Source organism: Hemiscyllium ocellatum, chromosome 12 (genome assembly GCF_020745735.1).
Source record: "Hemiscyllium ocellatum isolate sHemOce1 chromosome 12, sHemOce1.pat.X.cur, whole genome shotgun sequence".
NCBI lineage: Eukaryota > Metazoa > Chordata > Chondrichthyes > Orectolobiformes > Hemiscylliidae > Hemiscyllium > Hemiscyllium ocellatum.
The window spans coordinates 74,149,147-74,172,145 of record NC_083412.1 but is presented as its reverse complement, the minus strand read 5'-3'; the positions used below and the strand labels follow the sequence as shown (position 1 = coordinate 74,172,145).

Genomic DNA, 22,999 nt, shown 5'->3' with positions numbered 1-22,999 from the left:
AAATCTAGCCTACCTATCATCTAGTTACAAATTGAAAGCAGGTACAACTCTTAAGACACATTCTGGCAACTTAAGGCATGAGCAATTGCCTAATTCTACCTACCCTCTTTCATCCATATGTTCGTCAGCTTGTTGCTTACAGTGTCCTTCAGTGTATACAAGTCACTGGGGCTTACAGATTGTAGGATTTCAGTGCACCCTGCTTGTTGCTTCAAAGAAAAGTGAGAAATGCTTTTTTTGGTTTAAGTCTGAATTTAGTAAAATGTTTAAAACAAAACTGGAGAAAAAAAAATCTAATTTCCTTTAAATGGCAAAAGTGCCTCAGATATTGTTTCCAAAATTTAAAACGTTCAAAATACAGATCAGCGTACTTAAAGCGAAGTCAGGATAAAGTCAGGATGAAGTGAAACTTACAGAAACGAATTGCATAATGGAAAATTGAAACTCAAGACTAGCTGATGTGAACAGGATGTATCAAACAAAAAGTACACACAACTAATTTGTTTCACTTTGCTGAAAATGAGAGCTTTTGAAATACTCAACTCTGTAAAAACATTAGGGCCCTCCACCTTCATTAACTTAAATTTTAAGTAGTACACAAAATTATAGCAACAACAACAGACCCACAGATACCCAGATGTGACTTGAGATTAAACCTAAAATTTTGGCATTACATTGTGAAGGTGCCTTCAAAATAATCTGACTGCAGTCCCAGTTAGTGTGGTAAGTGGTTAGAGCAGGAGAGGCAGCAAGTAGGAGAACATGAGCAATGGGATTTGGCTCAATATCATATCATTATGAAAGCATACAACCTTATTTTTGTATCAATGCACTTTATACAGTCATCATCTTCAGGTAGTAGATGGCTTTAATTATAAACAACAGCTTAATTTTACTCTGGTTAAAAGTCTTGGCCAAATTATATCACATAGCTCCAAGTAAGCATGTTCAGAAATGCTCCAGGGAATTAAATTTATTTTCAACAAAACAAATCCAGCAGTTACTGTGATCAAGGACTGACTCAGCGACCAGTTTTATTTGTTGAAATATGATACAGTACCTGCAATTCAAACACACAAAGATCATTTCTATTTATAACACATTCACATTTCATTATGTCTACAATATCTTACATTAACATTTGTTAACTATAAATCCAATCTTCAATAATAATCAACAGAAAATATATACCAACAATCAGAACTAAAATATTGAAATGTGCATTTAGGAAGAACATAAATGTAGAGCTGGTGCCAAATAGATCGTTGAGTCCTACTGTTCATACTTCAAATGGAGTGCTAACAAAAAAAATTTAATTTTCAGCTGTCTTCAAAATGGATGCACAATTAAAGTTGAATACTTTGAAGTGTGAGCTTTACAGATCTGTTCACAATGCTTGTGTCATACTCTTAATGCATACTAAAAATGTTAAAATTATATTGGTAAATTTGGACAGGACTATCATATTTCAACACGGCAGGCACTTTGGAGGTCAGCTATGATATAGTTAAATGGCAGAAAGGCTGAACAGCCTACTCTGTTCCTATATTGAGGAGATTCCTGGCAGAAACAAGATGGCTCCTTAATGATACTCAGCATATTGGACAAGCTGCTTAACCATTTAACTAAGCTCCAACAGTTTCGTTTTATCAATGGACCCAGCTGATGATATTTTGGAAGAAATTTCTCATCTATCAAGATTAAGTGCAGGTAGAATTAAGTGTCAGCAGAGTTGAAAATGGTATTAAGTAACGCCTGGTGGGGTACCTTGGGAGGTGAGCTAGGTATTACCTCTTTCTTTTCCTTATATCTGCTTTTTTTTGGGTGAGTGTGGGAGGCAGATGTGGTTGCCCTATGTAAACCAAGATTCTATAAATAGCAACGTAATGAGTGAGTAGCTAACTTGTTTTCGACTTCTTCAACCAATACTGACAATTTTAATTTGTGACAAAAACAAGCCACTGAGGACAGTGGAAATCTGAAATGTCCACAAAATTATAACATGCATTCAACAGATCTGGTAATGTGGAGATGGTATCAGAATTAATATTTTAGGTTTTAAAACTTTCAACAGTTGTTAAACATTAACTCTGTTTCTCTCTACAGATGCTGACAGACCTGCTGAGAACCTCCAGCATTTCCTATCCTGAATTTTGGATCTCATCTGAGGATCAGCAACTTCCAACTCTATAATACTGCCACAGCACTACCATACAGCATCAACCTAGTTTATTTGCTCATCAGACTAGAAGGAGGTCAAAGCCAATATTCTTAGTCAGGAGCCAAGTGCCAGCAACAAGGAGTCAAGCCGAAACTGAGAAAATAGCCTTATAAAATACATAAATCAATTATGATCTAAGAGGAGAGCAAATATTCATCAGCAGCAATGGTAGGGGCAGAAAAAGCGAGGGAATCTGGTGAAACAACATTTGTCTGTTGAAGGCCAATTTTGTAACATTTCTTCGCTCAGGAATTTTGACAAAATCGCACATACTGGTAGAATGCTGTATGAGCAATAGTCTGTTTCCATAAGTTTTTATTTGGCACCAGCATTTACACACTAGCATGAATGGTAGTACTAGTTGCAGCACAATATAATTTATTGCCTTCTAGCACAAATGGAGCGTTACTGCTTCATAAAATCTGAAGTGCAATGAGCAATTAGCAGACAACAATCTTCATAAAGGGCAACAGGCCACACAGGTTCAATCACAAATTCCTCAGCTGTGTTCTTCAAACACTTGCAGTAGCTCATTGGATTCATATTTAATGACAGGTGGCTCTGAATCGTCACTAGTCTGGAGAGTTGGTGTTGTTGTTGTTGCACCATGACCAGTGATCTTTAGGTGAACAAACTTCATCTTCCAATTGTTCTCACTGCTCGGGCAACGGATAAGACCAAAGATTTGCTCAAAAATTCCCAGGCAGACTGACTCTCTGTGAATGGTACCAGCCACTGCAATAATAACTAATCCATGAGGTGAATGGATGCACTTCAGTCCACTATTAGTCAGGTTAGGATTCAGGAATAGATGTTCCTCTTTCGTCAATGCTAATAAACGAAGGCTGACCATAACTGCACCACTGTAAACCTCCATCTGCTGTTCAGAAGTTCTGTAGGAAAATTTAAGTATAACATCTTCCCAAAAATGTTGGGGGCCCCAGTCTTTCGACTGTTCTTCCAGTAATGGATTTTGAGAGTTCAGAAGCTGATAAAACCACTTGCAGAATTCTAGACCCATTGCTTGGTAATCGTTCCTGTAATTGGCTGATAAATCATTCTGTGGGACATAACTTGCTGATGTGCTTCCTGAAGAATTATTTGTCTAATAGAGAGAGAAAAAAAATGTACATTTATCCACAGCAGAGAATACACTCTGTGTCTGAATAATAAACAGATTGAGCGAGGATTTACTTTTTGCTTCATTTCATTTGAAAGTAGCTATAAAACCATGCACAAATTTTCTGTCACAAGATTAAAATTGAGTAACTGCATTTGTGAAGACCTCTTTCTTGTATAGGATTCTCTAATTAGCCACGATTTCATTGAATGCGGAGTGACTCTATAAGCTAAATGGCCTACTTCTCTTCTTATGGACTTGAGTAAGGGAAAGGGCCAGAAGAGCATGAAGGAAGCAATAAACAGATAATGGTGTGGCCCTTTTCATTCATACCTTGGGTACACCTAACCATTTTTCTTGCTACTTATGTAAAATCCTTGTTCCCAGTAGTCCACCCAAGCACTGTTGTCACAATGCTATAAAGTACTGATTTTTGAATACCACTTTGATTTAACAAATGGATTTTTATTAACTTAAAAATGATTTTAAAAAGAGCAAAAAATGATGACTTCAGTTGGCCACACAGATCATCTAATCAATGTAAATTGGGCAAGTTCCTGAAATTATTGTGGATCAGATAAAAGACAACCTGAATGGAAATTGACACATTTCCCCAAGGTTAATGAAACCAGTCAGCCAGTTTCTTGGAAGGTGTGCAAAGGCCCTCATCTCCTATTTTGAATTATACCAATATGAGAATAATCACACGTTGGAGATGAAACCTTGCCTACAATGATCAAGTCTGAAAATAAAAGGAGACGGGGAATATTTTGGTGACAAAAACAGGAAGGCAGATTGTTATCTGAATGGTGTCAGTTTAGGAGAAGTTGAGGTGCAACAAGACCTGGCTGTCAAGGTAGAACAGTTGCTTAAGGTTGGCATGCAGGTACAGTAAGCTACAAAGATCAAGGGGTATGGAGAGAAAGTGGGAAGGGGACACTGAAATTGCGTGATGAACCATGATCATATTGAATGATGTGCAGTCTTGAAGGGCTGAATGGCCTACTCCTGCACCTATTTTCTATGTTTCTAAAGTCAGTCCGAGCTCTGCTCATGTGCAAACTGTCTCGCTTGTGCAGGTGTCATCTTCCCGAGTGACACAGCCAATCCAAAGCTCTGTCTCATGTATCACATTCATCTGGCTTATCCTCCTACATCTGTATTCATTTGCACATGGGACTGGGAGTAATATGGAGAATACTACATTTGAAATCCTGCTTGATAATTGTCTGCCTAGCTCTCTAAATTCTGATTGCAGAAAGACGTTATACGTTGGGATTATTTCCCTTACGTTATCTTTAATCTATTTTAGATTACTGTACTTGGTATGCATTACATATATTTGTACATTATTTTGGTTGTGATTTTCCCTCAATCCTGGTATCTCTCAATTAAATCCCAAGTATAGCAAATTCTCTAAAATACTTCTTTAAATTTACAGCACTTTCAAGCCAGCTCATTATAGTAGTTTATCACCAACCAAGGTGTGACTTTTCCTTCACTCTCCTTTCAAACACAGCATGGGGCTGGGTCCAACCAGCTGAATGATGTTTCTCTTTCATTGCCATCGAAGCAGTGTAAGCCTCATGACGTGTTCATGATTTACAGCCTCCCAACAAACTCTCCAACCCATATTCAAGACCTTGACTTTCCCCATCTCATGTGTTCAGCATATTGACCTCCTCTGCTCACTTCCTCGTTTTGCTTTTTAGCCACATTCACCTTCCCACTGCCAACCCTACTTCCTTTACTGTTTATCCTAGAAAATAACTCTCCGGATTCATTTAGGGCTTAATTTTTAAAATCCCACTTTCTAATCTTTGGCCCTTCATTCATCATGACAGATTTGCAGTTACCTCTTAGCTCAAGCATGTCCTTGACTCCACCTGTAAGTTCCTCATCCGCTTTTAAAATCATTAGCCTCACACAATCTGGGTGCTGTCCAGGCACGAACCCTACCCCAGTCCTATAAGTCCAAGAGATGCAGTCTTAAATGGATATAGTGGACAATTGCTTTATGCAGTCAGTTAGATCTGCTTAGGCCTTAAAACACCTCACTAGTTCTGCTTCCATCTGATAAATTGCTCACTTTCCCAGGATCATTATGAATGCAAAGGTAACACCCCAGATTCTCTCTCTACTGCAAACCTTCCTAAATGCTTTTCTCCTGTGTCCTCCATTCTCACATCCAACAATAAGCAGGAGCAGCTCATGGGTTTCTTTGTAGCAAAGATTAAACCTTCAGGTCGTCTACTTCGGCCACTTCCCTCTCTTCCCCATATCTATCAAGCCAATCTTCCAAAGATCCCCCTTGCTCGATCCACTGTCCACACTATCTCTCTAAGCTCATCTTGACCACAAGATTGATCGAGATTTTTGAGAAAGTAACTAAAAAGATTGTCGAGGACAAAGTGATAAATGCTGTTTACATGGCCTTTAATAAAGCCTTTGATATGGTTCTGCATGGTTGACTAAGTTACAAAGTTAGATCACATGGGATTCAGGGTGAGTTTGCCAACTGGATACAAAATTGGCTTGACAGTAGGAGACAGGGGGTGGTGGCGGGAGATTGTTTTTCAAACTGGAGGCCTGTTACGGACTAGGACAGACCACTCAAAACATTCTTAAGCAGGCAGCCTAGACCGTAACTTTGCAATTTGTTTCAGTAAGTGTACAGTGAAAATTACTTGGAGTAAGTTAGCTAGATTGACTACCAACATTTAAAACAGACAAAACTTTATTCACAAAATTACGGAATGAATCACAAAGACAGAATATAGAATACCCACAGAACTCAGACTATCCCAAACTAGACTTAACTATGCTGTTCCGAATAGACACAACAGTCCCGATAAATAAACCCCTTAAACACAGAACAAAAAATAAAACAAAGGCTTACAGGTTGAAGTTAGAAGAGCAGAAGGACAGAGCATCCAGCAGCCTGTTTCCACACAGCTCTACTGCTGAACTTTCTAACGTTCTGAACTGAACTGCTTAGCTAGAGAGCTGGTCATACCCCTTCACTTGGACAACTTACTTCTAAAAACATAAAAGCTTTGGCCTAAAGTCTCATCTGCTTACGTATAAACAAAAAAGCCTCCCATAACCTTTTATTTCCAAACCAAACCCAATGATTTCAGAGCCCAGAGTGTTTTACAACCCCTCTGAAACAAATCAAGGACACAGTATCCTTGAGAAAAGGAACAACTTTTAGAGAAAAAAAGGACCAGCAGTGTTCCCACAGGGATCAGTAGTGGGTCAGCTTTTACTTATCGTTTATATATAGAAGCTATGATCAGTAAGTTTGCAGACGACTTCAAAATTGGTGGTATGGTGGACAGTGTAGGAGGTTATCTAAGATTACCAAAAAGATCTTGATCGATTAGATCAATGGGCTGAGGAGTAGCAGATGGAGTTTAACTTGGATAAATGTGATGTAGTGCATTTTGGTAAACAAACAAGGGCAGGGCTTATCCAATTAATCGTAGGGCCCTAGGGTAATGCTGTAGAACAGAAAGACTGAGGGATTCAGGTACATAGTTCTTTGAAATTTGTGTCACAGGTAGACAGGGTAGTTAAGGAGGCATTTAACACACTTGCCTTCATTGTTCAGACCTTGCAGTGTAGGAGTTGGGATGTCATGTTGAGGTTACAGAGGATGTTGGGGAGGAGTCTTCTGAAGTATTGTGTGCCATTCTGGACATCCTACTATAGGAAGGATATTATTAAATTGGAGAGGATTCAGAGAAAATTTACCAGTATATTGCCAGAAATGGAGTTATAAAAGTAGGCTGGGACTTTTTAAATCACTGAAGCCTATAAGGTTGAGGGGTGACCTTATCGTGGCTTACAAAATCATGAGGGGCATGGATAAGGTGAATTAGCAAGAGTCTTTTCCTAAGGATGGGGAAGTTCAAAACTAGACTGCAAATCTTTAAGATGGGAGGAGAGAGGATATGAAGGGCAACTTTTTTTTTAAAAAACACAGAGTGTGGATCGTGTGTGAAATAAATGGCGAGAGGAAGTGGTGAATGCAGGTACAGTTACAATGCTTCAAAGATATTTGGAGAAGTACATGAATATGGGCCAAATGCAAGTGGCTGAAAATGTGTTGCTGGTTAAAGCACAGCAGGTTAGGCAGCATCCAAGGAACAGGAAATTCAACGTTTCTGGCATAAGCCCTTACCCAAGCATTTTTTACCCAAATGCAAGTGGGACTAGTTTAGTTTGGGAATGTGAATCTAGTTGGACCGAAGAATCTGTTTCCATGCTGGATGCCTCTATGACTACCCATTTCCTGCTTCTTTGACCCAATTCATATTAAACTACCAAACATCAAGATTCTCTTCCTGGCTTCTGCATTAGCTGAGATCGTTAATGATTCTCACCCCTCAGGCACTGTCTTGTCTCCTTTAGAGCAGCTGGCATTTCCCACCCACACCCCCTCCGAAAAAAACTGGGCTCCCAATCCGAGCAAACTGCTGTTCAATTTCCAACTGCCGACCTTTCCCCCACCCACTCAGTCTGTAAGTATAAATCTGCCTCTAAAGCCTGAAACCATATTTTGCTGAACAGTGTCTGAACATCTCAAGTCAAGATTTTGCCTTAGCCATAGTTTCAAAATGGATATTACAAGTTATAAATGGCATCCTTTGGGACTCTGACAAAGATGTACTCTCTCTCTCTCTCCATCTTTCTATAACTTTTGACATTGTTGACCACACCATCACCCCCTCACATCTCTCCACAGCTGTCTTTCCAGATGGGACTGTATCAGCGAAAAATGGCTTCTTGTCACAGTGGTTATGGTAGTAATGTCACTACCCCAGCAGTCACGAATCCGAGGCTAATGTTCAGAGATATAGGTTTAAATATCACCGATGTAGACAGTGAAATTTGAAGTCAACTAAAATCTGGAATTAGAAGATAATTTAGTAGTGACCATCTAATCACTGCTGATTGGTACAAAAACCCATCTGTTTCTCCACTGCTCTTTAGGAAGATGCTTGTAACACTGGGGCATCGTACAGGAATTATGAGGAACTTCCATATGGGGAGACAGTGGTGTGGCGGCAATAGGACCCAAGCTTTCACTCTAAGGTAGAGGCTCAAATCCATAATAGCCAGTGGAATTTTGTTAATTTAGTTCAAATTAAAGTAAAGAAACCTGGAATTGGAAGCTAATCTCAATGAGTGATGACGGATGTGTGCAAAAACTGATCTAGATCATTAGGAGGTATGTCCTTTAGGAGGAATAACATCAAAATACTGCAGAAGCTTGAAATCTCAAACAAAACCAAAATGCTGGAGAAACTCAGCAGGTCTACCAGCATCTGCACAGAGAGAAAAACAGGGTTAACATTTCAAGACTCTCCTTCAGAACAGAATTCCCTCTAGAAGGAAAATCAGTTGTACTTATCTGGTCCAGACTACATCTGACTCTAGACCCACACCAATGTGACTGATTCTTGACTGCTCTCTGAAATGGACCCTAGTAAGCCACTTAGTTCAAGGGCAGTTAGGAAATGGCAGTAAATGCTGGCCCAGTCAGTGATGTCCATATCCCAAGAATCAATATAAATGGAAAAGAAAAATTCTGATGCACCTCAAGGACATATGTTCAGAGCCCTCCTATTTGATATCTACATGCTACCCTTACATAACATAATCCAAAAACCTTTGGTTTACAAATACTGATAAAAACCAGCTTGACCTTACCAATGACTCTGCACTGTCTTTAGATTGCCAAAACTGCTTGTCTATCATTCAATAAAAATTAAGAAAACTGAAGCCATTTGTCCTCAATCCTGGTTCTGTTCCCCAGCTACACACCTGTGTCATCACCGACTTTTCTGGCTCTGTGCCCCTGTCAATGTCAGCAATGCATGAGGTCATCTACTGCTGAAACTCTCATCTAACATTTTTTATTTTCAGTCGACCATTCCAACAAACTCTTTGTCAGTAAACAATGATTTGCAGTCTGGAAAATGCTGTTATCCAAAATATTGTTGTTCAAGTTCTAATGCATCCGATCCACCTATTCCTTACTTGCACTGAGCTACACTGGCTCTTGCCTTAAGCAAGATCTTAATTTTGAAACTCTCATCCTTACTTTTAAATCATTCCATTGCCTCCCATCCCTCCCTATCTCTGAAAACTCCTCCAACTCCAAAACCTTTAAGAAATTTGCATTCTTTCTTCTAAATCATCTATTATTCTTGATGAAATCCAACTTCTTTGACCAAGGTGCAAGTCATCTGAGCTAGTCTGCTTAGTTCTAAATTCTGCTTCACAAAGTTCCACTGAAGTGCTTTGGGACATTTTACTTTGTTAAAAGGTGACAGATAAATTCAAGGTATTGTTGTAGCTTCAAAAAGATAAATTGACGAAAAGAATACGCAACCTCAGCAGTAATAATAAAGAATGCTGTGTTTTAACATACTAATAGGTTAGAAAATTCTCTTGCTTGAATTCAAATCAAGGTTGGAAATACAATTAACTAACTAGAAAGCTGGACTTCAGTGACCAACATTCTCTTCAATCTTTACTTCTATCTCCACTTGGCAATAACATCACAGGGCAAGGCATTATTAAAGCTGGTAATAGCTGAGAGTACAAAGACACAATGGAATTGAAAAGGACTGATGTAGGAAACAACCCAGAGCACACAACTTCTACCTGGCCAACCTAATTCAAATAAATGACTAACTGTGGTTAAATTACTGCTTTGAGGAGAAAATACCTGCAAATTGGCATAAAAGTTATTCAGGCAAGATCTCTATGGGGTTAAGATATGCTATTTGCAACAGGAATTCATAATTTTATCAACTGGTCATATAAACATAGGTGAAAATGTGTTGCTGGTTAAAGCACAGCAGGTTAGGCAGCAGATGCTACCTAACCTGCTGTGCTTTAACCAGCAACACATTTTCAGCTCTGATCTCCAGCATCTGTAGACCTCACTTTTTACTCGAAGATATAAACATAGGACCAGGAGTAGTCCATTCAGCTCATTGAGCCTGACCCACCATTTAATATGAATATGGTTGATTTTTTTTATTCATTCGTGGGATGTGGGCATTGGCTGGCCAGTATTTGTTGTCCATTCCTGGTTGCCCTTTACAGATAACTGCGGTTGTGTACCCACTTCAATGTCTTTCTCCCCCACACTGTCCTCATATCTATTCGTGTCACTGGTATTTAAAAATCTGCCAATTTCTACTTTAAACATCTTCAATGACTGAATTTTCAAAGTCCTCTGGGGTAGAGAATTCCAAAGGGACACAATGTTTTTCAGTAAATGATTTCTCCTCGTCCTCCTCGTGGCGTCCCCCTCATCTTGAAATTGTATTCCCTTGTTCTCAACTCTGAAACAAGGGGTACACTTTATCAGCACCTACCCTGTCTACCTCTACATATTTTGTAAGTTTCAATTAGATTACCATTTTTTAAAAGGAATACAGGCCAAGTTTCACCAAGTTCTCTTCATGAGATTTTAAAGGTGAGAGGAGAGAGATTTTAAAAAGGCATGAGAGGCAATTTGTCTTTTTTAGCACAGAGGATGGTTCGGGTGTGGAATGAACTTCCTGAAGAAGTGGTAGATGTGGGTACAATTACAACATTTGAAAGACATTTGGATAGATCATGAGTAGGAAAGGTCTGGAGGGACATGGACTAGGAGTAGGCAGGTGAGACTAGTTTAGCTTGGGATTATGTTCGGCATGGAGGGTTGGACTGAAGGGTCTGTTTCTGTGCTATAGGACTCTATGACAATTGCCATCACAAAGAACAAGCCTTGTGAATCTTTAATGCACTCCCCCTATGGTAATAGCATCTTTCATAAGGAACTGCTAGCAGTATTCCACACGTGGTCTAACCACAGTTCTATATAACTGAAGCAAAACTGTGCTATTACTGAGTGCAAATCCTCTTCTAACAAAGGCTAACATTCCATTATCTTTCCTACTTGTTTGCTGCACTAGCACATTTGCTTTCAATGACTTACTACGTTTTGCTTTGGTCACAACTAGAGTATGTGTGCAGTTCTGGTCACCACATTATAGGAAGGAAGCGATTGCACCGGAGAGGGTACAAGGAGATTCACCAAGATGCTGTCTGAGATGCAGCAGATTAGCTAGGAAGACAGTCTGAATAAGCTCGGGTTATTTTCTGTACAGCAGAGAAGGCTAAGAGGGGGCTGAGGTGTATAAAATTGAGAGACAAAGAGGGTGGATATAAAGAAACTGTTCTCCTTCATTGAAGGGTCAAAACAAGGTGGCATAATTTTAAGGTGAAAAGCAGGAGGTTTAAAGCAGATTTGAGGAAAATATTTTAGACACACATTCTGAAATGCACTGCCTGGGAGGGAAACTGAGGCAGGAAAACTCTCAAATCCTCAAAAAGCACTTGGATGAACACTTGCAATGTCATAACATTCAAGGCTATGGGCCAAGTGCTGCAAGATGGGACTAGTGTTTTTTGTTGATATAATACAATGGACTGAAGGACCTCTCCTCCACTAAATGCTTTTATGATTAACGAGGAGGATCAGGTCCCTTTGTACATCTACATTTTACATCTCATACTATCAACGAAACATGCTGTGTGTCTGTTCCTCTTAGCAAAGTGGATAACTCATTTTTCAACATACATTCTATCTGCTACATCCTTGCCCACTGACCAAATCAATCCAAATTCTCTTAAAACCATCTTGCCCACAAACTTTCATACTTAGTTTTGCATCATTCACAAACTTTGAAACATTAAAGTTGGTCGCCACATCCAAATCACTAACATACATTGCAAACAGTTTGGGCCCAAATACTGATCCTTACAGTACCCATCAGTCACAGCCAGTCAGCATGTGAATGACTAAAGTAATTCTACTTTCCTGCCTGTTTACCAATCCCTAATCTATGCCAAATCCTTACGTTCAATTTAATTTGCTTTACATTTTGTTAAAGTACTTCCTGTAAAGGACTTGAGCAAACTTTCTGAAAATTCAAGTATGCTCTGCCCACTGACTCCCCTTTATCAATTCTGTTAACAACATCCTGTAAAAGCTCCAAAAGATTTGTCAAACAGCTTCACTTACACAAATCCATGCTGACTATGGCCAATCATTATTATCCAAGTACCTACTTATTGCATCCTTTATAGAAGATTCTAGTATTTTCATTACTACAGATCCAAGATGCTCCCCAGTACATTCATTATGTCCACAGCTATCTCTGTCAAAGCTCTGGGATGTAGAATATCATGTACCAGGGACTTACCAACCATCAGTCCCATTCATTTCTTCAAACTAACCTCCCTACTAATACGATCTTCCCTCAGTTCTCAATTATTGCCCGTCCTTTGGGTCTCTAATTCTTACATCTTTCCTCAAGATGACAGACACAAAGCAATTATTTAGCTTCTCTGCCATTTCTCAAATATAAATTCTCCTATTCTGCCTGTACGTCTCTTAGCCAAATGTTTCCTTTTTACATACCTACACAAGCTTTTACTGTCTTTTCTTGCTCACTCATATTTTATTCTCCCTTCATCATCAAATACAGAACTCTTTTTCCCAAAACTAAAGATACCTTTGCTAAACAAAGGAAAGGACACTGACTTGAAGTGACTGCTATTTTGCATCTGTGAAGACACCATTCCAATCCATGGAGAGGCACAGGAATCCCAGAGACAATTACACCAAAGAGGGTTGAACAACTTCTTTCTGGTGGATCATTTATTCACACAATGTCGGAACATTAAATATTCAATCACCTTGACAATGACTAAAAGGAAACTGAGTCATGAACCAGTCACCTACATTATTTAGAGAATGCAACCTACATGGAAAGATGCCATGTGATCAGACAAATCTTCTCAACACTCGCTAAAATGTTTAGTGTGAATATTTCAATTTGAAATTTAGGTAGAGAGCACCCAAGCTGCCAGAATAAGGCCCTAACCGACTATCTCTCTGGGAACTCTCAGGAAAGCCTTTGAGTCACGTTTGTAGCATGATAACCCATGTTAAATCTTTTCTGTTGCAGGGTATCTTAAAAAACAATTTCAACTCAGCAACAGTAATTCCAGGGGAAGGGGATCCACAGCTATCACCACAAAGCAAATGTTTCAGTGAAAAACATCCAGATGCAGTCAGTAAATTCATAATGTCTGTACATTTTAACCTTCATTTTTGCCTTCGCCAAGTTTAAACTTGGGATAATCTGTAAAGCACTATTTTTCTACATGCTTGAAACTTGAATGGGTGCTCGGGCATGTTAATGCAAAGTTTACATTTTTGCCATTTTCTAAATATTTTTACCTAAGAGGGCATGAGCAATAAAATTGACGATCCATTTGTAACTAGAAGTGGTTAGGCCTACGACTCCATTCTTGAGGAACAGTTGCAGTAACACACTGGTCCAGAGATAATTGTTACCCAGCAATCAAAAGCACGTTCTTCTTTTGTTCAGTGTGATTTCACAATCGGAAGGATGTTGGGTAACTTGAAAGGGTTCAGAAAAGATTTACAAGGATGATGCCAGGGTTGGAGGTTTTGAGCTATAGGGAGGGGTTGAATAGGCTAGGGCTGTTTTCCCTGGAGTGTCGAAGGCTGAGGGCTGACCTTATAGAAGTCTATAAAATCATGAGGGGCATGGATAGGATAAGTAGACAAAGTCTCTTCCCTGGGGTGGTGGGGAGTCCAGAACTAGAGCGTATAAGGTTTAGGGTGAGGGGGAAAGATATGAGAGAGACCTAAGTGGCAACTTTTTCACACAGAGAGTGGTACGTGTATGGAATGAGGTGCCAAAGGAAGTGGTGGAAGCTAGTATGATTGCAACATTTAAAAGACATCTAGATGGGTATGTGAATAGGAAGAGAGTCAAGATTAGAGTGATGCTGGAAAAGCACAGCAGGTCAGGCAGCATCCTGATGAAGGGCTTTTGCCCGAAATGTCAATTTTCCCTGCTTTCTTGGATGCTGCCTGACTTGCTGTGCTTTTCCAGCACCACTCTAATCTTGACTCTAATCTCCAACACCCACTTCTACCTCTATGAATAGGAAGGGTCAGGTGCTGGCAGGTGGAGCTAGATTGGGTTGGAATATCTGGTCGGCATGGACGAAATGGACCGAAGGGTCTGTTTCCGTGCTGTATATCTCTATGGCTCTATGACCAAGTAGAAAGTTCTCCTTCCAAGTGCCATTGAAATTCTGGGGGCATTCCATGTGGCCACATTTGATTCTCGATCTTAAGAGCAATCATTCTCACCTCATCAAGAAGCAACACCAAAACTGAAAAAAACTGAGGGCTACTGAAAAAGTGATGTAAACAGAGTTAAAGATATGGATGATAATTTAAAATCTATCAATATGGCTCAAATTTCTAAAAGAAAGGGTCACGATGTTACCCTCATCCAGGATGATGATACTGATAGTCCAGTTGGACATGAAATATTTGCTTAGTCTTTCACAGAAGAACATTATTAGGAACAACTTTTACAGAGGCAGAAAAATACAGAACTGATTATGCACAGGAGACTACTGATTAAGATAAGGACCCATAGTCATCACTTGATGTCACAAGGAATTAAGGGCTACGGGGAGAATGTGGGTAAGTGGAGTTGAAATGCCCATCAGCCATGATTGAATGGCGGAATGGACTCGATGGGCTGAATGGCCTTACTTCCACTCCTATGTCTTATGGTTTTATAAAGGTTGTTAAAGATTAATATCATTATAATGAGGTTTAAGAGATTATATATAGGGATTATTTCTAAAGGTAAACTGAATTACTTTAAGGTAAACTAAGTGGTCTGTGCTCATGTCTGCCTGACTGCAAATCAAGGTGCTTTAGTTTTTGAGATTTAAAAGAGCTTATTTTACTAAGAAAAAAAGTGCAAAATGTTTACACCGGGAGACAATGTTAGTATCTTGTGTGCTAACAATAGATAATACTTAGACTTTGGAAACTAAGTGTAAGAATGTCAAGTTGTAAGCAGTCCATTTACTTTTAAGACAAAAAAAAGAGAATGGGCTTTAAGAGGGAATGGGTTTCTAAACAACCACAGAAAAGTGGGCTAGAATGCCAGGATGCAGGAAAGGGAGAGCAGCTACAAACAGCAAAATGCTATAGCCCATGATGAGAGCTTGCGTCTGTAGCACAAGAGGTCAAATTTGTTACGGTTAAAACAATGTGGGGAAAAAGATCTTCAGAAAAACATGAACCACGAAAGACAGTTCTGAATTAAATTGCAGGCTGGAGATGGAAAAGATCAAAGACAAACATTCAACAGTTAAGAATCTGTTTTGCATTATTCTGGGAGAGTTGAATGTCTATTTAAAATATGGTATATGATTACTTGCATTAATTTTTCCCCAGTCATATTAAAATATCTGTTCTGCAGTTTAAAATACAAGTTGGCAACTAAAATAACATTTAGTCAATCGGGCTTTTAGTCTTTTTTTTTACAGTAACCAAAGTAAAATATCATGCTGTGTTATTCTTTTAGAAATGAACTGAAAGTTGAAATTCTTTTTGTCAAAATGTAAACAATCTTTACAGGGATTAGAATAATTAACTCTTCCAAGAGAGATTATCCTGTATCCAATCTGTTCAAATTCTTTTTGAACAAATCTAAATCAGCTGGACACTAGTCCTCAAAAATAAAACAATTATTTGAAGAGAGTAATCTGAATTTCAAAATCACGGTTTTCAAACTTAATTTTGTTTTGAATTTCATTGTAAAAATATTTGAAAATAAAACTGTTACAAGACGATGCCACTTCAAGTGAAGTACCTGGGTTTCAGCGCAGTCTTCACGCCAATATTCTATAACTTTCTGAACAAGCTGGTATTTCTCCGCATTAGATGGCATAACAATATTATGTCTTGCTAAATATTGAAATATTATCTCACGGTGGATCTTCTTTCTTTTCAGCAGTTCTTCGGCACTCTGACTGTAACTCAGTATCGCATCTATGGCTTCTGCAGATGAAACAGCAGTAAGATGGTTATAAAAGTTAAAATGCTAATCCAAGGTGCACAGAAATTATTTTGGCTAAGCCTTTTGAAAACTCTCAACATTGTAGTTCATTCCCATTTCTGTGGTTATTTCTCCCTATTCTTGCACCCCCCCCCTCCTTCCCCCGCCATCGTTCCTTCACTTCTTAATAGGACAATAGCATGGTTGAAGAGACCTTCACTGAAAGGAATAGCAGACTTAGTCTCCTGAGAAACTTCTCTCCAGTACTTGTTGCATTAAATGTTGAAATGTAATGTTGATAAATCACAAAAGTCCCTACAGAATAAAAGACAATCTTGCTTTGATTGTTCAAGATTTATGAACATTCTGGCATGCCATTTTTTCCATTTCCATGGTTTGAGAAATATACTCACACCCCAAAAGTTTGTACTAATACCAACTGATTGCCTTGATTTCCTCAGGTCACTGCTTTTCCTCCTACATTATGCAAAGGCCAAATACAGACTAAGAAGAGAGTTAACATTTCCAGTCCATTATGACTCTTCTTCGAACTGGCATGAACTGGTTCAGAACTCTGCACAGTCCAGCTGGGTTTCTCCAGCATTTTGTTTGTGCCAGATTTCCAGTATTTTGCTTTCAATGGATTAAGAAAAAAAAATTGATCTTTCCAGCAATTATCCACATACATTTGACCAAAATCTTAAAACCAATGTGCTTTATATTTGTCATCAGCTATTTGGGGTGGGATGGGGTGTTCGATAAGTAAGGAGTTACAGGACTTTCAGCCAGCAATGAAGGAACTGAGATATTGCTCCAAGTCAAAAGGTGTGCGGCCTGCAAGGGAACTTGTAGGGTCATGGTTCTCACGTGTATCTATTGCAGCTCTAGTGTCAGAGGCCACGAATTTGGAAGACATTGTCAAAGGGACCGTGTGGAATTGTTGCAATGCATATTGTAGATGTATTATATCATTACGACCAAGCTGGGGGGAAATCAACCCTGGTTCAATGGTAAGGAAAGGTGGGCTTGCCAGAGATGTCTAAAAGATTAGATATGAATGTGGCGAAGATACAACACAGGACCTATATTGCATGCTGTTTGGCATGCAGATATAGAGCTAGGTGACCACCACCCCTCAAGTTCTAGCTCACGTCTAGCCAAACTGTCCCACTGCTACAAGACGGGAATCTACCAGATGTGAAAATTTGCAAAGGTAAGTACTACCCAAAAAAAAAGGGCAAACTGAACATGGCCAATTAGTGCTCTATCTGAGGCATTCCTTGACTTTCATGTTTGTTTCAATATTAAAAATGTGTCTACGAAGGCTATACGTCGTGGTATTGTGCTTGGGAATTGCAGAAATGATCCACCAACTCGGACCAACCGTTTCACTGCACAAGCATGACTACAGTATCTTTGAAAATGCACTGTAAACTATATATAGCAAAGTCATATTTGAGTGGTGGGCAATGAAGACTATTGGCTACAAAGTTGAGGTTAGTGTTAAGGGGAACAAAGTTACTTGGCTAGCTTTCACAATGAATTTAGTTGAGATTTTCTGGTTTTTGGATGAGGTCATGTGATTTTCAGTTGCAAACCCTTAACTCTAATTGAGGCTGTTTCATTTGGTCCCTAAAACAAACCGATTCGGTTCTGGTTGCTCCATCACAGGAAGGATGTGGAAGCATTGGAAAAGGTACAGAGGAGATTTACCAGGATGTTGTCAGGTCTGAAAGGAAGGTCTTATGAGGAAAGGCTGAGGAACTTGGGTCTGTTCTCATTGAAGAGAAGGCGGCTAAGAGGGGATTTGATAAAGACATACAAAATGATCAGAGGATTAGACAGAGTGGATAGTAAGAGTCTTTTTCCTCGGATGACTACGTTGGCTTGTCCGAGGGGACATATCTGCAAATTCACAGGTGTTTGATTTAAGACAGATGTCAGAGGCAGGTTCTTTACTCAGAGTGGTCAGGGTGTGGAATGCCCTGCCTGCCAATGTACTTAACTCAGCTACATTAGGCACATTTAAACAGCCCTTGGATAAGCATATGGATGATGATGGGATAATGTGGGTTAGATGGGCTTCAGATTGGTTCCACAGGTTGGCGCAACATCAAGGGCCATATATGTTCTACGCTTTATTGTTCTATTTTCTATTTGTCTACACTGTCTACACAGCAAGGCAACGGAAGTTGTCAATGCAGTCAAGTAGAATTCGCTTTGCAATACACTGCTCACTACCCTTTAGTTCCTGTTTCACTAAAGCCACTCGGCTCCTGAGCCCATTACACCCTTGCTCCAAGCATGGACAAAAGAGCTGAACTCCATTGGAGAGGTGAAAGTGACTGCCCTTGACATGAAGGAACCCTTGCAAAACTGGAGTCAATGGCAATTAGGGAGAAAATTCTTCACTAGTTTGAAACATATCCAGAACTAAGGAAGATGGTTGTGGGTATTGGAAGTCAATCATCTCATTCCTGGAATATCACAGCAGGTGTTCTACAGGGGAGTGTTCTGCCCAAATATCTTAATTTGCCTCAATGACCTTCCTTCCAATCATAAGGTCAGTGGAGGCAATTTCTGCTGATGGTTGCACAATGTTCAGCACCATTCAGATACTGAAGCAGTCAGTGTACATTTGCAGCAAAACTTGGGCTGATAGGTATCAAGCAACTTAATTGTTTAAGTACCAGGAAATGACCACCAAAAAACAAGAGAGAATTTAATAATTTCCCCTTGAAATTTAATGGCATTACCATCACAATCCCCATTGACCAGATCAGAGGCTGTGAATTCTACGGCACCTACCCACCACTGACAGAGCACCAGTGTGATGGTATACCCTCCACTTGGATGAGTGCAGCTCCAACAACATCAAAAAGCTTATCATCATCCAGGACAAGACAATCTGTTTGAAAGGCAACGCAGCCATCACCTTGAAAATTCACTTCTTCCACCACCATTGCACAGTGTAAACAACTTCTTCAGCTCTAGACTAATGAGTACCTCAACCGCCAATAAATGAAGCACTATTTATATGAGCTGTATATGGACATCGGTCTCCTGGCAAATGATTGGATCACCCTTTTCACACATTGTGAAACAACCACAAACTGATAATTTCCATGGTTTGCAGCTTGATGCAGTGCAGAGGCTTGAGTGTTGCATTGATCCCAAGAGCAATGCAGTCAGTTCTCAATTCCTGGCAGGACCATCCATGACAGTAAGTTTGAAGGGGAGGAACCAGACAAGGCACAATCCAAAACAGGTCCTCGATGGTGATCCCAGGCAGTGGATAGTTGTATCATTTTAATGGCTTTGATGATGAACAAAGGCTGCAGCAGGAGGAAGATCACTAGTTGTCAAGATTTCCTTGCCACTGGAACTGGATCGACTTTCTATCAAAGAGTGTATGCCGACTGATGTGCAACAGTGTTCCATCGTTAAAAGATCCCGCACAAGTGTCTACCTAAAGGAATTCAAACTCCCAATCCCAACACACACATGCACGTCCTGCGGTGTTTGGCAACAGATAATGGGGACAGGATTGAGAGATCTGAAATGCAGGTGATGAAATTTGAGTCAGTCATTTCACTCTTGGACTAGGAACAGGAGTGTGTTTTAGCAGCCCTCTTCAGGATCAACTCTGCTTGCCCCACATAGGGAAGGGGCTAGAAAAGGTGCCCTAAACATAGTGTGTTCCATCACCCACTTGGCTAGAAAACCACATCTAGCAGGCTCATCAACCTACAGTGCTCAGCAAATCCAAGTGAAATACCAAGAGCAACACCAACCATCCTACTGGTCTTCATTGATCTGACCAAGGCTTTTGACTCAGATAATCAGAAAGTGCTATTGAAGAACCTGTCAAGGATCAGCTGTCTACTCCAATTCATCAACAACAGCTGAACTTTCCACAGCAAGGTTTTTGCGATGGTCGTCACCAACTCTAATAGAGAAGAAGTCTGAGGTCAAAGGAGTGGTCAAGCAGGGATGAGTCACCGCCACTCTTCAGCTTGTCAATAACAACCTTCCTCGTGGTGTGGACATTGACTGCAGCATTGACAGGAAACTTTTCAACCTCAACTCATTAAATCCAAGAGGTAAATGACATCTCACTTGCAGAATTTCATTATGCAGATGACAATGTTGTCTCTGCTCTCTCATAAGAAAATCGGCAAGCTTTGCTTAACATCTTCAGGGAAGCATATTGAAGAATTAGTCTCAGCCTCAACAAGACTGACATCCTTTAATGACTCCTCACTGGTTAAGTTTCAGTTCCTCTGATTTGAAGGAAACAATTGTTCAAGAATACCTGTTGGCGGAAGGAAGTATGAAAAAAAAGAACAGGAGAAAGGAATGCCAGCAACCTCAAGGCTGAGGACCACTTCCACCACCTGGAAACACCTGCCAAATGCAGGATTAGCAATGTGGCTCCAGGATCAGGCCCTTTAGCCACACGAGGATGCACAGAACCCATGACCAGTGACTCAGAATTTCCCAGATAGGTGAACTACTCTTTAGCATGATTGCTAACAACAAAACATCTTCAATGATTGTAGTTTGTGATTCAAAGTTTATAACACTGACTTCCAAAATAATGGTCAACGTCACATTCACCCTGACTTCAGGTTTCAGCTATCTGGCAAATAATATCTAAGATTCAAACAAAGAGTAATTTTACACACTTAAAAACATACTGGCAAGAGTGATGCTGTCTAGGCAAAAGAAAGTGTTCATTTGCATTACTGTTGACTACACTACAGAAATTGACAGAAAGAGAAAGTGAAAGTCAGGGAGGCAAGAATTCAGTTTTGGGGGGAAGGGAATATCAGGAAGATGAGTCAGTTGGGCTGGGGGAGATAATTTAGGAGCAATCCAGAGTAGGTGCTGGGTCAGAAAAGGGGGCAGTCTTGGGGCAGACTGTGAGGGTGATGGGGTGGGGCAGACTGTGAGGGTGATGGGGTGGGGGGGTGGGGCAGACTGTGAGGGTGATGGGGTGGGTGGAGGGGGAAGCAGACTGAGAGAGTGATGGGGGTGGAAGGGGGGTCAGACTGTGAGGGTGATGGGGGTGGAGGGGGGTCAGATTGTGAGGGTGATGGGGGTGGAGGGGGGTCAGACTGTGAGGGTGATGGGGTGGGTGGAGGGGGAATCAGACTGAGAGGGTGATGGGGTGGGTGGAGGGGGAATCAGACTGAGAGGGTGATGGGGGTGGAGGGGGGGGTCAGACTGTGAGGGTGATGGGGGTCAGACTGAGAGTGTGATGGGGAATCAGACTGTGAGAGTGATGGGGGTGGAAGGGGGGTCAGACTGTGAGGGTGATGGGGGTGGAGGGGGGTCAGACTGTGAGGGTGATGGGGTGGGTGGAGGGGGAATCAGACTGTGAGGGTGATGGGGGTGGAGGGGGGTCAGACTGTGAGGGTGATGGGGTGGGTGGAGGGGGAATCAGACTGTGAGAGTGATGGGGGTGGATAGGGGGTCAGACTATCAGAGTGATGGGAGTGGAGGGGGTCAGACTGTGAGGGTGGGGGGATCAGGGGTCAGTCTGCGAGGATGATGGGGGGTGTGGGTCAGTCTTGAGGTGGGGGAGTGTGGGGGTCAGTCTCGGAGTAAGGTGTGTGTGTGTGTGTGTGGGTCAGCCTCGGGGTAGGGTGCGTGGGGCAGTCTCGGGGTAGGGGTGGGTGTGTGGGGCAGTCTCGGGGTTGGGGGTGTGTGGGCGGGTCAGTCCAAGGGTGGGGGATGAGACTCAGGGTGGGGGGAAGAGACTGAAGGTGGGGTGTGAGTCTGTGTGGGGGGGGGGGGGGGTGAGTCTGAGGGTGGGAGTGAGTCTCATGGGGGTCAATCTCAGGGTGGGGGATTCAGTCTCAGGGTGGGGGTGAGTCTCAGGGTTGGGGGGGTCAATCTGACGGTGGGGAGTAAGTCTCGGGGTTGAGGCTCAGTCTGAGGGGGGTGGGTCAGTCTGAGGGTGGGGTGTGTCAGTGTCAGGGTGGGGGGGGGTGGTGTATGGGGTCAGTCCGGCCCGCCGGGCCCACCTCGGACGCCGTCGATCTTTAACATGCGGTTGGTGACGGTGTCGGCGACACTGAAGAGCTCACAGTGGCCCAGGCTGTGCAGGATCTCGCGGAGGCCGCCCCGCTCCCTCTCCGTCAGCACGGCCATGGTGATGGGCACCCGCCTCCGCTCCGGGCACCGCCACAGCCCCGCGACAACGTTCCCCCACACACACCCCCGGCACCGCCTTAATGAGGACCCGGAGCCTGATCCCCGCACACAGCGGGCGCCATGACACTGACGGAGGGAAGGCCCCGGGGACCGCTGTGAGGAGGGACCGTCAGGCAGACTCTGTCTTTATCGCTTTAGGATTTAAAACAAAAGAAACATGATCAGGTCGAATCAATAATTCGACTCTCTCGGGGTGGGGGTGCGGAGGCTGTATTTTGTCGATCTGTTCTGATGTTGGTCAGAATGTCCTCGGTATCACGGTCCGGCCGGAAACATTTGACGGGTGCACCTTCCCCCCCACCAATCCCCCGGCCGGTGTGTAGGGAGGGCACTAGGACCATGAGGAATCTGCAGTCACCGGGAGGCTCTCTCTCTGTGTGGGTCCACCCTCCACCCGGGAGTATCACACAGTACCGCGTCTATCAACCCCAGAGAGAGACAGGAGACTCCACCCCC

General features: G+C 41.6%; 1 protein-coding gene across 1 annotated transcript; it reads right to left on the bottom strand.

Annotated features, from left to right (window-relative positions):
- Positions 1–1,003: 1,003 nt before the first annotated feature.
- On the bottom strand, positions 1,004–22,985 carry c12h3orf38 (chromosome 12 C3orf38 homolog). The gene is made up of 3 exons (XM_060833714.1): positions 22,354–22,985; positions 16,136–16,323; positions 1,004–3,326 (listed from the first exon to the last, which is right to left on the bottom strand). Exons 1-3 carry the CDS (start codon positions 22,478–22,480, stop codon positions 2,721–2,723), a joined length of 921 nt encoding a protein of 306 aa, XP_060689697.1. The 5' UTR covers positions 22,481–22,985; the 3' UTR covers positions 1,004–2,720.
- Between the last annotated feature and the right edge of the window lie 14 nt (positions 22,986–22,999).

Bases quoted from the DNA above. Each gene is read 5' to 3' on its own strand.
- c12h3orf38 (XM_060833714.1), bottom strand. From the start codon at position 22,480: ATGGCCGTGCTGACGGAGAGGGAGCGGGGCGGCCTCCGCGAGATCCTG. The intron at 16,324-22,353 runs GTGGGCCCGGCG...TTTCATCTGCAG, and splicing joins AAAGATCGACGGCGTCCGAG to AAGCCATAGATGCGATACTG. The intron at 3,327-16,135 runs GTACTTCACTTG...TCTCTCTATTAG, and splicing joins AAGACTGCGCTGAAACCCAG to ACAAATAATTCTTCAGGAAG.